A 16,991-nucleotide genomic window follows, 5' to 3' on the forward strand; every position below is an offset into this window, starting at 1 on the left:
AAGCAAACTTGTTAACTTGCAAAAAAAAAAAACAACCAAACAAACAAAAAAACACTTTTTGAAAAAAAATCAAATCTAAGATGTCGCAATAATAATTCACAGTTTGTCAAAATGTCACAATAATATTCACAATTTCAAAATAAGTTTCTGCAATTATTTGCAGTGTTAATGTATAATGTTAAATATACTGTTATATTTGTACGTCAAAAAGTTTTTGTTTTTTTTTCTCAAACCTAAGTGCAAAAGAAAAAATAAAATGAGGGTTTATCTGCTAAAAAGATAGACTTGATATATGTACACATCTTTCAGGCAATCGGTCATTTTAATTGATTTCCCGATTGCTAGCTGTATGGACAGATGTGTCATATCAAAGTGAAATTATGAAAATGAATATTTATCCAGCCCATGTGAGTGTTAAACACCTGATCACCCATTTAATTCTGGTTGATTAGCAGTGTATTTCAATTCTGGTGCTTGGGCAGTCTGATTTTTTGAGATCATCAATTGGATCAAAGTGAATATTGGCACGTGCATACTAGTCCTTTTTTCACTGTATCTTTTCAATCTCAGTTCTTCAATTCAGTTTTGGGGACTAATTATGTTTATAGGCTGATGCCAGACATAAATATATTGTGTTCCATCTGCTAGCATAATAAGCGGAGTGCTCAAATGTTTCTTTCTTTTGTGTACTAGTGGTTCTCTGTCACTATGAGCTACATGTCTGCAGCTAAACACTCTGATTTTATAATCTGATCATATGACCTGAAACAGTGCAGATGAAGAAGGTAACTGCAGTCTCTGTCACTAGGCTGCTGGTAATTCACTTTGCACAGTCATGCTGTTGAAAAACTGCAAGGGGCGAGAAACATGCTTAAAGTGACACTGAAGTGAAAATAAACTTATAAGATAATGAATTGTATGTGTAGTACAGATAATTAATAGACTATTAGAAGCAAAGAAAAGAGTCTCATATTTTTATTTTTCAGCTATACAGCTTTGTTTATAACATTGCATTCATTCTGTCATATTCTCAGTTTAGAAACTACACTCTGTATTTTGAGCTGTAAAACAGAGCAGAGCTAATGACCCTTTGAACTTTCCTGCAGCAAAACCTTATCTCACTGTTTCTTGGCTGTTTAAGCTGTTTAGAAAACAGGACTGAGTTCGACCATGTAGGTCGAATAACTCAGAGAAGCTCTTTTGCATAGATAACAACTCAAGTGTTAAATCTTACTATACTGGAAAACAACATGAAACTTTTTACTTTTCTACTAATGTTCTATTTGTTATCTGTACTACACATACAATTAATTATCTCATATGTTTATTTTTGCTTCAGATTGCTTTAATATCTAAGGAAACTAGCGTACATTCTAGATGCTGTGCTCCAGAAAGTAGCTAGTCAGGGGCTTCTAGCCAGATGATTTATTAGAGATCAGTTATTCAAGGAGTTTGTACAAAGGTCTGGACAAGCTTTTACACAGCTCTAGGAATACATTGTGTTTATGTTTGATATTGGGTTTTAAAATTATCTTGTATATAATAGTTGTAGTGAACATAAATGAATAGTTTAAAAACAAAAATTATGTTTTTACTATTCAATAATAGTCTTGTTTTATGTGCTTTATGTAGTGAGGTTTCTTGGCTGTAAGATTGCCTTTTCCTCTTCTTAGCAAAAGCTCGGATAGTTTCTACAGTTACATCCACTTCTGTGCAGACCGATGCCTTTAGCAGTGCTGGCGAATTCCTCCCAAAAGATGAGGCTATTCCCTGCTACATTGAAGAGTTTGAGAAGGACGCTCAGGATGACATAATCATGCTTGGCAGCCTTTCACAGGAACAGGTCAGAGTTAAGCAAATATTTCAGTAATGTCATTGTTAGCATTACTTTCCATTACTTATCAGATTTGCTTTCCAGACTTGAACACATACATTATGGACCACTGACCACTAGTATCCCTAAAAAGAATTAAACATTTATGTTTGCAATTTATTCCAGATCACTGGGTCATTGTAGACATAACAGCACATGTTGCTTAGCAAGTCAGCAGTATTTGAAGATTTTTTTCAATGTCATCTGCTCATCATGGGCTTTACATGTCTGGTCTGGAAAGTATCTGAATGAAAATAATAAAAGGATCTGAGGTGAGGGGAAATTTACTCAAGTGATTCAACTTTTTAAACACGACATGGTCAACTTAGCAGATTTAAAAATAGGCAACACATCTGTGACCAATGCGCTCTCTATATTTTCGTGTGGGAGTTCAGAGTTAGGGGTGGGACATAATAAAGACACAGATTTATTTTGGAAGAGTCACTGCACTTCTCTACTCTGTACAGACAAACCAAGAGGTGGGGGTAAATAATGTGTCAGTGGGGCATTTTTTCTAAATATCAGTAAAGTAGCAGTGAGTAGGAAGTGCACTGCAATTTTACCACTAAGTACTTACACCGACTACATAGTGGGCATAAATAACAGTAAAGTTCCCTTCACATGGCTACTTTTTGTGCACACGTCCCAATCTCTCTAAAACCTTCGCTGTCAGTAATAAAGTTATCTTTGGAAGAAATGTTAAGCAAAACAAATATATTTTGCTTTACAACAAATTTACAGCTAGTTTGCACAAACTTTTGGGTTAATTTATCATTAGTATTATTAGCTGTCTGTATCTCAACTGCTGATTAACTGCAATTTAATGTAACTTGATCAGTGTGAGGTAGTATACATGAACCTTCTCCAGCCATGTGTACTTTTTTCATTGAAATTTTATTTTTAAGATTTTTTTTTTTTACTTTGGGTATGGGTTGGGGATAATATTTTACCCCTATACTCATTTCACATAAGGTAGTAGATATTTTGTGGACTAGTTATTAAAGGAGTTTTTTAAATTCCCCCATAAGCTCCCCTTCCCCACAGACTACTCCTATATGAAAGGGGGTAGTCAACCCCTCATCCTCCTGGGCAATGGAAGTGGGTGTGTGCACTTTGTTCTTGACATTAAAACAGTTTAACTTACCTGGGGCTTCTTTCAGCCCCCTGCAGCCCCCATGTGGCCCACATGCTCCCTGAACGATGCTCCAGTCACCCGTAGGCCACTGCTACTGTCGGCCATCTTCGATGGGAAAATTCTGCACATATGCAATCGAGATTTTCCTATTCTGCACATGCGCAGAGCACACCCGTGTATGTGTAAGAGTGTGATCAGGAGGTGCGCAGACCAGAGCTGCACATCCAGATGAAAGAGGTGCAATGCGGGCACAGGACAGCTGCAGTGGGGCTGGTAGAAGTCTCGGGGAAGTTAAAATGTTTTTTTTTTTTCATTTGCTTTAGGTTCCCTTTTAACAAAGGTGCAATTTAAAGCAGCAGAAGTACCCCATGATGACAAGGTTCATTGTTAGGGACAGAAATTTGGCACCTGTAACTATCTGACAGAGTGCTCAAAATATCCCTATCACAGTGTTAGGATCAGACTGGCCCGGGCTATAAGTGTCACTCACAAGCCAAGTGACTCTATTTCTGGGTCATACAGGTCACACATCACTATGGGCATCCGCATCTACAGGCTGCTGTTCTCACATTGCTTTCCCACCTCTTCAGTAATTGTAATTTGACAGTGGAGCAGACAGGGAAGAGAGGAAGGCATAACTGCTTGCCAACCGCTCCACGCTGATTGGCGTGAACGCAGCGGCAGCCCCAGGACCACTAAACACCAATTGGTGTGAAGTGCTAGGGGCAGAGATTGCAGGGGATGGCGATTTGCACTAGGAGACTGTTAGACGGCTATTTACTCTGTACAGTGCTGCAATCTACGGCATCGCTGTACATGGGGACAGCCGTGTGGTACAGCTGTCCTCATGGGAAGCAGGGAAGCGATCCACTGTCATAGGCTGAGGCCTATTACAGCCGAGTGTGCTGATTTGCTTGTGGGGGGGGGGGGGGGAGGGCTAAAAAAATAATAAAAAATAGGGAACTGTATTATAAACAAAAATAAATAAATATTTGTATAAAAATTAAAAATAAGTAAACATTGGGTGAGCGATTGCAGCCCATCAACAGAAAGCTCTGTTGATATTCAGAAAAGGGGGGGGGGGATCACTTGTGTGCTGAGTTTTGTGGCCCTGCAGCGAGGCCTTAAAGCTGCAGTGGCCTTAATTGTGAAAAATAGCCTGGTCACTAGGGGGGTTTAAGACTGTGGTCCTTAAGAGTTTTCTGATGCCAGCAGAGACATTGAGCAGTATGCTGGAGAGTGACACTGGCAGTCCTGCACAGGCTACCACAGTCTGCATGGTGGCAGAGAGGTGTAGGTGTATGTTAGGAGAAAGCGGTCAAAGGTGTACCCCGAGCAGTACAAGCCCTTCACCCCTACCAGGTGTAGGTGTCACCACCCCAAGTTGCAGGTACCCAAGTAGTTTCCTTCACTCCCCAAACAATCAGAGGCATACCACAGCATTCACATACCCCTCCCCAACAGTCACCCTCCCATTAACAGCCAAATTCCCCAACAATGAAAAGCATCCTCCCAAAACAGCCTCACACCCCTCACCTGGAGTCATACATTTCTCTAACAATCGCAGGCTCCTTCCAGAAGTTACATTCCTTTCTGCTAGATAATGTACTGGTAAGGCTGTTGAATCCTGGGTCAAGCCAGTACATAAAGCAGTAAGGAGTCTTTGGGTAAGCCCCCTAATGATTCTGGTCACCCATTGAGAGTGCTCTAAAAAGTTCCTCTCAGCACAGACCTGACACACAGGAAGCTGGAGGAAGAAAGTGAACTGGAAGGTGATTGTGGTTTCTTTTTTATATACTGTATATATAGGCGCAACATCACTGACCACCAGTGATATGGGGGTAAACTGCCTGAAAATGTTTGGGATAGTACACTGCCTTATTTTTTTTGCGTACACACTGCCTGATTATGTTTTGGGGCACACTGCCTTTTTTGTGTACACACTGCCTGATTATGTTTTGGGGCACACTGCCTGATTATGTTTTGGGGCACACTGCCTATTTTTGTGTACACACTGCCTGATTATGTTTTGGGACACTCTGGCTGATTATAAAATGTGCACTTGTGCACAGTTAACTTTTTTTGCAGGCGTATATCCCAATTCATGATTGAACAATTATGCCAAACAGATGCTAGTATAATAACAAGATAATATGAAAGCAGTACAGTACCTTTTAAGCGATAGCAGTAAAATATTCCTGTATCTTCACCCATTCAGGACATGAAATGCCAAGACAGTTTCTTTCAAAATGGAAGAAAAATATCATACAGAAGATCAAATCACTCATTTAAAAAGTATGTATAATGCCTTTTTTCCAAACCACATTCTTTATTATGTATATAGGCTTTGTAGGGTGTGTAATGTATCATACTTGTTACAGTGAGTGAAATAAGTAAGATGTGTACAATCATTAAAAAGTTTTTTAAAACTTAAAAATACCAAACAATCCACACAAACTTAAAGAGAACCCGAGGTGGGGATCTTATGCTGGGAATACACGTTTCGTTTTTGCCTTTGTTTTAGCCTTCGATTCGTTCAGTAAACGAATCGAGTGTTGAAAACGTATGTGAAAATAGTCATAATCTCATTATAGTTTCGATTAATAGACCCCAAAAACGAACGACTAGTGGTCGAACATGTTTGATATTATCTCTCTTTATCCATCTAATCGAGCCATTGGTAGGCTTGATGGCTGTTCAGATCGATTATATGTTCGTTTATGTTAGTCCGTCCCTGTAAAAACGTATTTTCGTTTCGTTTCTTTGCAGCCTTCGATCATTGGAAAAACGAAACCATCATAATCGGAAAAAAAACGAAACCGTGGGTGGTGATATTAACCGTACGTTCGATTATTTCGGGAACGAAAAGGACAAAAGGCACAATCGAAACGAAGGCTAAAACGAAGGCAAAAACGAAACGTGTTTCCCAGCATTAGAGTTAAATCTGTACACAGAGGCTGGGTCTGGCTATAGTGCCCAGCCTCTGGTGCTAGTTGAATCCTCCCTAAAGCCCCCCTGCGCTCTACACTAGCCCATAAATTACAGCCGCGCTGGCCACACTAAGCGTGTCGCAGCGGGCTGTTTACCATTCTAGTGCCACTCATGCCACTTCCCCGCCTCCTGCAGAGCGCCGATCCCAACCCACGTCCCTTCCCTCGCCACTGTTTAGAGAGAGGGGACGTGGGCGGGGACCGGCGCTCTGCAGGAGGCGGGGGGAGTGGCGTGAGTTGCACTAGAATGGTAAACAGAGCCCGACAGCGCGGCTGTAATTTATGGGCTAGTGCAGGGGGGATTTAGGGAATATTCAACTAGCAACAGAGGCTGGGCACTATAGCCAGACCCAGCCTCTGTGTATAGATTTAACTCTAAGATCCCCACCTCGGGTTCTCTTTAAATGAAAGTGTGAAAAGTAGGAAAAGCCAGCATTAAATTAGGCTTCCACCAGGACCGGTGGCCGCCAGTTCAGCATCATATTCTGCCATAAATAAAGAGTCAGAAGCATTCTGCGGCTAATACTCCAGTTGAGTGGAGACAGTATATCAGGTACAAGCTTAGTTTAAAGAGAACCCAAGGTGGGTTTGAAGAATATTATCTGCATACAGAGGCTGGATCTGCCTATATAGCCCAGCCTCTGTTGCTATCCCAAACCCCCCTAAGGTCTCCCTGCACTCTGCAATCCCTCATAAATCACAGCCATGCTGCTGACAAACAGCTTGTCAGAGCTGGCTGTGTTTATCTCTATAGTGTCAGTCTGCTGCTCTCCCCACCTCCTGCAGAACTCCAGTCCCCGCCTGCATCCCTTCCCTCCCTGCTGATTAAGGGGAAATAACTTGTTGTAGGGAAGTGGTAAAAAATACTATTTTATTGTTTTTTCATATGAAATCAGCTAAATGTTTCTTTAACAAGTCGGTTTTGTCACTTCTAATATTTTTCAGAGCAGCGCTCTCATCTTTTCAGGCTTAAATCTACTACTTTAATGGATTCCACATTGTAATCCTTTCACTTAGGGCTCATTCACACTAGAGGTGTTTTGTGATTTTGTTTAAGTATTGGTGATTTTTTTAAATCGCCCTGAAAGCGCTTGTGCAATGATTCTCTATGAGAGAGTTCACATCTGAGCGGTTGTTTCCGATCCGCTCAGGAAAGCGCTGCATGTACTATTTTTTAGGGCGTTTTTGCCTCAATGGAAGGTATAGGAAAAATGCAAAACGCTCACAAAATCAGTTTGTGCAGCTATTGCGTTCGTGTTTTGAAGAATAAATACATTATATTTATTATTTTCTGGGTCAAAGAGTTCACTTCCTGACTTTTGTCAAGGAGTGAATTAAGAAAACGCTTAGAAAAAGCGCATACAAAAGTGCTTTTCCCAAAAACGCAACGCCCACTCAAGTGCCAGGAATCTAAAAAAATTGCATCAAGAAAAGCCCAACGCTAACGCTAACACGATCAGAATGCAATGTGAATGAGCCCTTAGTGCCGCCATGATTGCCTGAGCAATAGGCAGACAACAGCCAAAGCTCAAAAGTGCAAGCTACTACACATCTGAGGCCATGAACAGCAGTTACAGCAGGCAAGCAGAACTCCATGGCAATGAACAGGGAAACATGTACAGTATGTATTTTACCATAAGCATCACTGCCCATCACATTAAATGGCTGGGCAGTCTGATGGCTGGCTATGCCATTTTTGACAGTATTTTAAATGTGTAGTTAAGGGGTGCAGGTGGGTTTTGGCAGTACACTAGCACGTTCATTTATTTCGAAAGCAATTAGAGGTGATACAAAAAGTCAGTATGTAATGAAGGAGGAATGTTCCAGTACTAAGATGTTAGCAAGGTGGTAGAACAATATGCCTCATATAATACAGTATACTTGGTGTTCCTTTAATATTAGCAGCTGCAGAGGAGCATGGCATAGATGGACACATATAAAGGGAGGGATGGCAGATACCCAACATGGCACCATGGGGAAGAGCAACATAAATGCAAACTATACCTCCTACAAGCATGGCAGAGGAGGAATTACATCATCAGAATTGCAACATCGCTATATTTAAATAAAACAATATTTTGAGTTTGACTTCACTACATGTTTGAAGTTGGTGCCAAGGGGTAGAGGAATAAGTCTCATTCAATTCAGAAAACAGGTTCTATATAAAGTGGATCATAATAAGGGAGGTATTGGTTAAAAAAAGAACATTACCCCATATAGAGGATCAACACAAAACTGGGTAGCAGGAAAAAAAGGGCATCAGGGGCTAGTGGACGAAGAGGGCGCCGCCATAGACTCTTTTGCAATTATCGTTAATATGGCGAAAGAAAGCAGAAAAAAGGGCGTCCGATAAATATTGTTAACAACATTAGAACATTAAAGTTTTTGAAGTATGTTATCATTTTAGAAGCTTGCAATGTTATAGCTTTTGTCATATTATTTCATTTGTATGTACAGATTTTACGTTATCAAAGATATTATTGTTTCTATGTGTAAAAGGGTGTTTCTGAAGAGGGAGTGGTTAGGGTTAGGCACCCCGAGCGGCGGTTAGTTTTAGGCAACACCAGGAGGGGTGGTTTGGGTTAGGCACAAACAGGGTGGGGGGGGTGGTAAGGCTTAGGCACCACCAGGGGGGTGGTTAGTTTTAGGCACCACCAGGGAAGGGTTCTGTGTGAGAGTAGGATTGGGTTAAGCTGTATTGTTGAATTACATAACAATTTTTAACATTAATATCTTGTGGTTATCTCCCATCTGTTTTTAAAATGGTATTTATCAATAACCAAGTTTGACAACAATGACAACAATGTTTATCGTTATTAAAATTACATTATCCACCGGCTCCATTTCATTATCCAGTCGGGCCCATTTTTCCTGGCACCCTTTCTTCATGCATACTAAAACTGGAGGGGGGAGGAAGGAGAGAGAAAGAAATCAAAACTCACACAGATAATTTTTCTAAACTCTACGGAGATGATGAGATATTGCAAATATGCTTTTGAGGCACCAAAATCACATTTAGAACCTTTTGTTGCATCTCACATATAATTTTTTTGCCTAATGCAGTTGGGTGAGGAATGACAATCAGAGAAATCTCAGAAACTATCCATTCACTTTCACTGTACAAACTGTATTAAAAACAACGTACTGATGGAAAAAAAAGTAATGTAAACATGTAAAACTTGCATAAAAATGGAATTTTGATGTTGAATCAGTAAACTCCAATTAAAAGAGCGAAAAACAAGTGTTGATTTTTATCAAATTGTTTTTGTGGCATATCGTATGGTTCTCAAGGAAAACTACAGATCATTTTTAATCACTGATGTTTGGGATTTGGTGTGTTTCCTATTTCTTTTGTAAGAAGATTTACTTGGCAGTTTGCTGCATAATGCTATATTTCCTCCTGTCTACTGATAGCCTTTTATTGAAAGGAAACCAAATTGCACTGTAAATCCGACGGCAAATGAATTTCATTTGTGCTCTGTATAATTATTTCGCTTCCTGTGACTAATGCAGAACAGAAAGCCAGTTGTTCAATGCAGCAAATGCCCACAAAGAAGAAATTCTAGCCAAGCTTGGCAACATCTCTGAAGTGAATAATGAATCAAATGGAGCAGCAGGACTTTGCTGGAAGGTGAGATCCTACATGAGTGTTCTTTGTTGATTTTAAAGACCTGATCAATTCTATTGATTTGCCCCAAGTGTAGATGTTTTTGGTATTTATTTTTCCCTTTGGTTTATTATTTTATGAGGTGAGTGATTTAAGGCAATCGTATTTGCTTTTCAGCCCAAATTACAGTAACACTTAAATAGGCTGTCGAATGTTATTAGCTGTGAATGGTTTGGGCATGGCTACAGTCTTTCAGAAGAGTTTGCTGGGGCTGGCCAAAGAATTTCTTTCAGCAGGACAACAGGCAGCTGCGCCACCATGTAAATGAGACAGGGATGGTATGTGATGAATGCTCTATCTTCCTTTCTCTACTCATCTGACACTGGCTTTGAGGAAGGTTGTAAATGTAAAGAGAGATTGTGGTTTAATTCCTCAGACTGGCGTTTGTGCCCCCCAGTCACTATTCGATTATCTTCTAAATTGCTGTGTTTCGGAGAGATAAAGAGTTTTTATGGCTTGCTCACTTGAAGCGACCAGGGAAACCAGGGAAGGGATAACTAACTGGGCATACGTAGTCGTTTCAGTAGAAAATTATAAATTCTTTGTTTGTATGACATTTCCAAAATTACTGTTGCTGAGGAATCTAAAATGTAAAATGTCACACTTGGCATGCTGAGCTTCCAAAATATATTTCAATATAACATTCATAAATGCTTTCTAATTTGGAATGTTCTTAATAACCAAGCCTGCTTGCATCAATAATCCTGCCTTGAGGTTTCCAAAGGATATTATATATTTTGTATTTATTACAGAAAAAAAGTACATTGCTTTTTTATAGTTGAAGGGATGTGCAAACACACAGAGAATTAGGGGCAACATTTCTCACACACATGCATGCAGAATCACAAACATGCACACAACTTACGCCACACAAGTGACATACTCAGCTGGAATGCATAGATGGGAGCCATGTTACATTCTGTAATGGATATTTCACTAGAGAGATTCACCTTTGAACATATTTGTTAAAGTGGACTTGAACTCTTGCACAGGACAGAATGAATACATAGAGAATGCACTTTGAATGTATTTAGAGAGTTTAGCCTGTCTAATTCCCTCTCACCTGTGTCTAATTACAAGTGTAATTTGATCTCTCAGCTGTGTTCGCTGGCTGCCTTTGCAAAGCAGCTAATTTGTAAACAAAGGATGTTAACCCTATGTCTGCTTCCATAAAAGCAGGATGTAGACACACTGCAGATGTATTGCAGGATTTGCATCAGCTGTAACAAATAAATGTTTTTCTTTAAAGATTATGGGCTTGATTCACAAAGCGGTGCTAACCTACTTAGCACGTCTAAAGTCTTTAGCCGTGCTAACCAGGGTGCTAAGTAGGTTAGCACCGGATTTCTCAATCAGATCGCGCGCAAAGTTTTACGCGCGCAAAGTTTTACGCTCGCTAAGTCCCATAGGCTTTAATGGGCACTTCGCGCGGAGCGCCCTGTGCTCTGTGCAGTACGCGCGTAAAGTTTTATGCGCGAAAAGCTTGTTTAGACGTGCCAAGGGGGTTTTCACAGGCGTGCTAACAGTTAGCACCGCTTTGTGAATCAAGCCCTTTTATGCTTATCTTTTAGAGCAGAGAGGAAGTTCTAAGTTCAGGCCCACGTTAAGACTCGTAACAGTTCCTAATTTTGGCAGGTTATAGAGCAGAGTAGTTTTAAACAAATTTAAATCCTGTGCTTTTTTCACACCTGTGCTATCCTTAAAGCATTATTGCCAGGGCTGGATTTACCATAAGGCACTGTAGGCAAGTGCCTATAGGCACCTGATGATGGAAAGGCGGCTCAATCCCCTCCCTGAGTTGATCTTTCCCTTCTTCCCTATGAAGAGTCCTTAGTGGAGTGTCAATGAGAGGTTACTTACCTGACTCTCACCATTCCACTTACCAAATCTACCCTCAACTGGGGGCACCTCTAGTTACCTAATACTTTTAGGCCCCACTTGTGAAGGTGCGGTTCAGTGGGGTTTTCAGGTTCATGGAGGGTGAAGTCTAGGGTGCCAAGACATCTGTTCCTATAGGCTCATGTGATGTAAATCTGGGCCTGATTATTGCTTAAAGGGAACCTGAAGTGAGTAAAATTATTTCAAATAAACACATGACGTAGCTGCAAATGAATATTACATTCTAACCTCACTGTCAGTTGCTCTCAGAAGCTCAGCATTTTCTTTTAATAGTGATCCCTTCCAGTTCTGACAATATTTTGCCAGAACTACAATACACCAGTTGCTGTCAGTTATATATCATCAGCTGTCAGTTACAACGAAATGTGCAAGGTAATGTCCATGTTTCCCTATGGCTTAAAGAGACACTGAAGCGAGACTAAATCTCGCTTCAGGTCTTATATATAGCAGGGGCACGTGTGCCCCTGCTAAAACGCCGCTATCCCGCGGCTTAACGGGGGTCCCTTCACCCCCAACCCACCCCCCGCAAAAGTTGGTCGTAAAATGGTCGTAGGGAAAACTCTTCCTGGAGGCAGGGCTAACGGCTGCAGCCCTGCCTCCCAGCGCGTCTATCAGACGCGCATCGCCGCCTCTCCCCCGCCCCTCTCAGTGAAGGAAGACTGAGAGGGGCGGGGAGAGGCGGAGATACGCGTCTGACAGGCGCGCGTGGGGCAGGGCTGCGGCGGTTAGCCCTGCCCCAACCAGGAAGCGCTCCCCCGCTGCACGGAGGGGGTTTGGGGGGACAGGGACCCCCGTTAAGCCGCGCTATAGCGGCGTTTTAGCAGGGGCACGCATGCCCCTGCTAGCTATGAGGTCTGAAGCGAGATCTATTCTCGCTTCAGACTCTCTTTAAGTGGGTAATATTACAGTTTAACAGTGTGCTGACCAGGAAGCTGTTATGGGGTAAGGGCCATTTTTAAAATGGAGGACAGAGAATTTAATTGATCACAGTGGACAAATGGGACGCAGGAGAGGAGAAAGAGATTGAGGAGCAGACAACAGAGGAGGTAAATATGACCTGTGTATGTTTATTTTGACTTTTTATTTTCAGTTCAGATTCTCTTTAAAGGTGTTATCAAGGGCCCTGATTAGGGATGATTAATCAGATGCAAATGCAATTTCTCCTTGCATTCAAATGTCATGTAAATATTATGCAGATTGAACATGGACCAATAAAAATTGACAGATAGCTATCCAGATTTGTCCAGTTCCAAGCTGAATACAATTTTCATGACATTTGAATGTAAGGACAAATTATTTGCATCTTATTGATCATCCCTAGCCCTGATCAATAATGCAATGTACGTTATACCCCCATTTCAGATGTTCCCACTCATTTGTAATAATATGCTTTATCTTTCCTGTACAAGTCTTTATCAGCATTTCTACATACAGTGATTACAGGAATATAAGCTATACTCCTTAGTGATAACAATAGGTAGATTTATCAGTATTCAAGGATACTGTATTATTGAACTGAGCCACATTTTAACATGTTTTTAACTTATTTATTATAAGTATGCTCAGGCTTAAAGGGATACTGTAGGGGGGTCGGGGGAAAATGAGTTGAATTTACCCGGGACTTCTAATGGTCCCCCGCAGACATCCTGTGCCTGCGCAGCCACTCACCGATGCTCCGGCCCCGCCTCCTGTTCACTTCTGGAATTTCCAACTTTAAAGTCTGAAAACCACTGTGCATGCGTTGCCGTGTCCTTGATCCCGCTGATGTCACCAAGAATGTATAGCACAAGCCCAGTATGGTCTGTGTCTGCGCAGTACACTCCTGGTGACATCAGCGGGATTGAGGACATGGCAACGCAGGCGCAGTGGTTTTCAGACTTTAAAGTCTTAAATTCCAGAAGTGAACCGGAGGCAGGGCCGGAACATCGGTGAGTGGCTGCGCAGGCACAGGATGTCTGCGGGGGACCATTAGAAGCCCCGGGTAAGTTCAACTCATTTTCCCCCGACCCCCCTAAAGTATCCCTTTAAATGTAAGGGCTGGATGTGATACACAAATGTAATTTGCCTCAGCTTAGCCACCCCTCCATGTGCAGTGATCTGGCTAGTTATTCCCTCACCAGCAAAGTGCACAGACAGGGCGTATTCTGTGATTTCCTTCTCCAGGGGCGTAACTAGAGTGAGACAAGTCTCTGTGACCGTGGGGGGGGGCGGGGGGGGGGGAGGGGGGGGCCCGTAGCAGTAAGGGGGCCCCAACTACTAGTTCACTCTCTCCAATAAAGGGGTCCATTCTTCAGATCAGGTGTTCTTAAGGCTACACTTGTTATGGCTGTGAAGATTATGATGTCCACACTTGTTTTATGACCCTAGCAAGGTGGGCCCCCAGACAGTAAGGGTCACCAGGGGTAGGCTAGGGAAGGGGTATAGTGAGCATTAAGAGGCCCCATTTAAGTTTTGCTGGGGGACCCCATGGCTTGTAGTTACACCCCCGTCATTCTCCCTGAATAATGAGGAGATAACTGCACAGTTTGCTTTAAAAAAAAAGAGAGACTGTCTTTTTTACACAAACTTCAAGCTTGCTTTAATTTTGAATGGGCTTTTAAAAAAAAATCTTTATTTCGTGGTATATACTGTACATTTTTTGTCAATAAAATCAAGCCTATGTACAATTACTGTAGTGTCATAACTGGCATTATATGTTCAATGTCTATTCACAGATTTATGTATGACTAACATTCACTGAACATTCACTTTATTTTATATTTAGCAAGTATGCAAGACTGCTTTTTAGCTAAACTGAAAAAAAAAACAAACAGAAATTCTGTACTATTAGCGCTTAGGTTGTTTTCAGTTGTTTTTCTGGTAGTCAGGGCTAGCTAGTTAGCATAAGGAGGTTTGGGCTCAGACCCAAGCAACATTTTTATAGACAGTAGAAAGGATGTGACCAATTACAACAGGCTAAAGCACTTAACCATTTGCACATTGCTTTTCACTAACTAGCTATATATTTGAATAAAAGGTTTATTTGTTAAGCATATTGTATTATATGATAATCTGTTTATCTACATCAGAGTGACTGTTAATAAAGGCCAACTTCTATATACCACAGCATACAGTTAATTAGTGACATGCCCATACTGTATTGTTAGAGGATTGTACCATGTTAGCCAACCGTAAAAGCAGGAAGTTTTGAATAAGGATGATACCATTTATTGGCTAACTTAAAACTAAAAGAGTAAGCTTTTGGTTCATGAGCCTTCTTCAGACTATTCCTATTTTCTTTAGTCTGAAGAAGTTTCTTTAGCGAAAAGCTTACTCTTTTTCTTTTAAGTTTGCTAATAAATGGTATCATCCTGATTCAAAAATATACGTATGTGGTATTAATGCACTTCCCTTGCTATTTTCTCCATTAAAAAAGAGTCGAAAATCCGGCTTTAGAAAGCAGAATGAGACAGCCTCTATCCATCATCAGCAAAGTTATCAGTTTTGCTTGAACAACATTTTTAATTGCAGAAAAATGCTTTTCCTATTTATCTTACACGCTTTTTTTTTTCAGAGTGGCAGGTCAGACAGGCCTCAACCAATACAGATTTTATTGAAATGTTTACGTGGGGTTAAAGATAAGATTCCCAGGGGTCAATATGTTGTGAAAACGTCTCTGCTTAGCCGGCCTGGAGGTCATGCTCTACAGTGGTCCAAAGTTAAAGAACACCTCTGGGCTGAAACAACTTTGCCAGTTTACCATAATGGTCAATTTTTTGATGTGGAGATCACCATGAACCACACTGTACACACAGTAAGTTTATATTTTTATTTTAAAATATTTTATTGTGTCAGGGTAAGCTCTTATGAAATGAAATAGAGTAAAGTTTTGATTGACATCATTTTGATGTCACCTGAAATGATCATACACTGGCAAGTATATCATGAATAATGAACGGCACTGTACAGTATGTCAACATTAACAAGTTCACACTATTTTTTTGTAAAGCATTTTGCATTGATTGTTGCTGGTTTGGTAAAGTGATTATGGGTCATACATCATTCGGGTATAACGACATAATATATGTAGTGTAAACACCTATGCAAGGGTTGTTTACTATAAATTAGCTAAGAATGTTGTTTTGTTTAAGCACAGATGATTTCCAACTTACACAGAATTCTTAAGATTTTCTTAAAAATCAAAAAAGGAAAGCTTACAAATGAAGTGAGAGGAATATGGAGGCTGCCATAATTATTTCATTTTAAACAATGCAAACTGCCTGTCTGTTTTGCTAGTCCTCTGCCCTTAGACCAGGGGTAGGAAACCTATGGCTCGGGAGCCAGATGTGGCTCTTTTGATGGCTACATCTGGCTCACAGTTAGGGGTTGATTCACTAAGCTACACTGCTCAAGAAGTGCATTTTAGTGTGGCAGCGCAAGTAAAATTTTCAAAATAGGCACGCTACTGCTGTAGCATGTACTGCTAACTTGCTTCCGCTCGCCCCAAAATGAACAGCTGCTCCAATTGTCCCACTCTGGACCCTGTCAGGTCCAGTGACTTTGTAGGACGATATCCCCGCACTTTGATCGGCCCAATAGGCCGACTGTCACTTGACAAGCAGCCTATTGAGCCAAAGTGTGGGGATCTCGTCCTGCAAAGTGAATCAACCCCCAAGTCAGCTAGCTAATTGTACAAGCTGTTAGTCTGTATTTCTCTTGGCTCTCGGGGAAATTGCTCTTTCTGTCTCGGGGAAATTGCTGATGTTGATAAAAACCAAGAGAAGCTGATGACGTCTGACACTTCCATTGTCCGGCGGATCAATTGTATACACATCACCATGGCAACAGGTACATGAGCCCTCTGTTGCACATGTGCACTGTCCCAATTTGAAACTTATGGCTCTCACAGAATTACATTTTAAAATAAGTGGCATTTATGGCTCTCGCAGCCAAATAGGTTCCTGACCCCTGCTCTAGACCATAGACCCTGCACAAGCATGCAGAGGAGATGTTTAACTTAAGTTTAGCTGCATTTCCACATGCCTGTTTCAGGTGTGTGATTCAGACACTACTGGTTCACGAAAGATCTGCAGAATGCCTGTCAATTGGTATTGTTTAAAAGCAAATAAATATGGCAGGCTCCATGTGCCTTTCACTTCAATTGTCTTGTAAATGAGCATGGCAACTGCAACCAATCAGATGTCTTCCTTTTCTAAGCCATGTAATTCAGTTATAGAGAGCAAGTATTTATTGTTATCATTTACAAAATATGTTCTTATTTGCCATACTTGTCTGTCAGAGGCCCGGTATATTATTAGAGTATTAATAAAGAGGTTTACCCAGGGGCATGTGATTGCTTAGGTGGGAAATGGGAGTAATATCTACCCCACCATAGGACTCTCAGAGAAGCTTGCAATCACAGTCATGGCCTATTACCTTATAATAGTT

General features: G+C 41.0%; 1 protein-coding gene across 3 annotated transcripts in view; it reads left to right on the top strand.

Moving 5' to 3' along the window:
• LOC137518702 (uncharacterized) overlaps positions 1-16,991 on the top strand; it is a 268,697-nt gene that overhangs the window by 18,322 nt on the left and 233,384 nt on the right. For all 3 annotated transcript variants that reach the window (XM_068236883.1, XM_068236884.1, XM_068236885.1), the window contains exons 4-7: positions 1,674-1,843; positions 5,227-5,303; positions 9,512-9,629; positions 15,118-15,357. In XM_068236883.1, coding sequence (XP_068092984.1) covers positions 1,674-1,843; positions 5,227-5,303; positions 9,512-9,629; positions 15,118-15,357 — 605 coding nt within the window. The remainder of the gene's footprint in view (positions 1-1,673; positions 1,844-5,226; positions 5,304-9,511; positions 9,630-15,117; positions 15,358-16,991) is intronic.

Source organism: Hyperolius riggenbachi, chromosome 5 (assembly GCF_040937935.1).
Source record: "Hyperolius riggenbachi isolate aHypRig1 chromosome 5, aHypRig1.pri, whole genome shotgun sequence".
Taxonomy (NCBI): Eukaryota; Metazoa; Chordata; class Amphibia; order Anura; family Hyperoliidae; genus Hyperolius; species Hyperolius riggenbachi.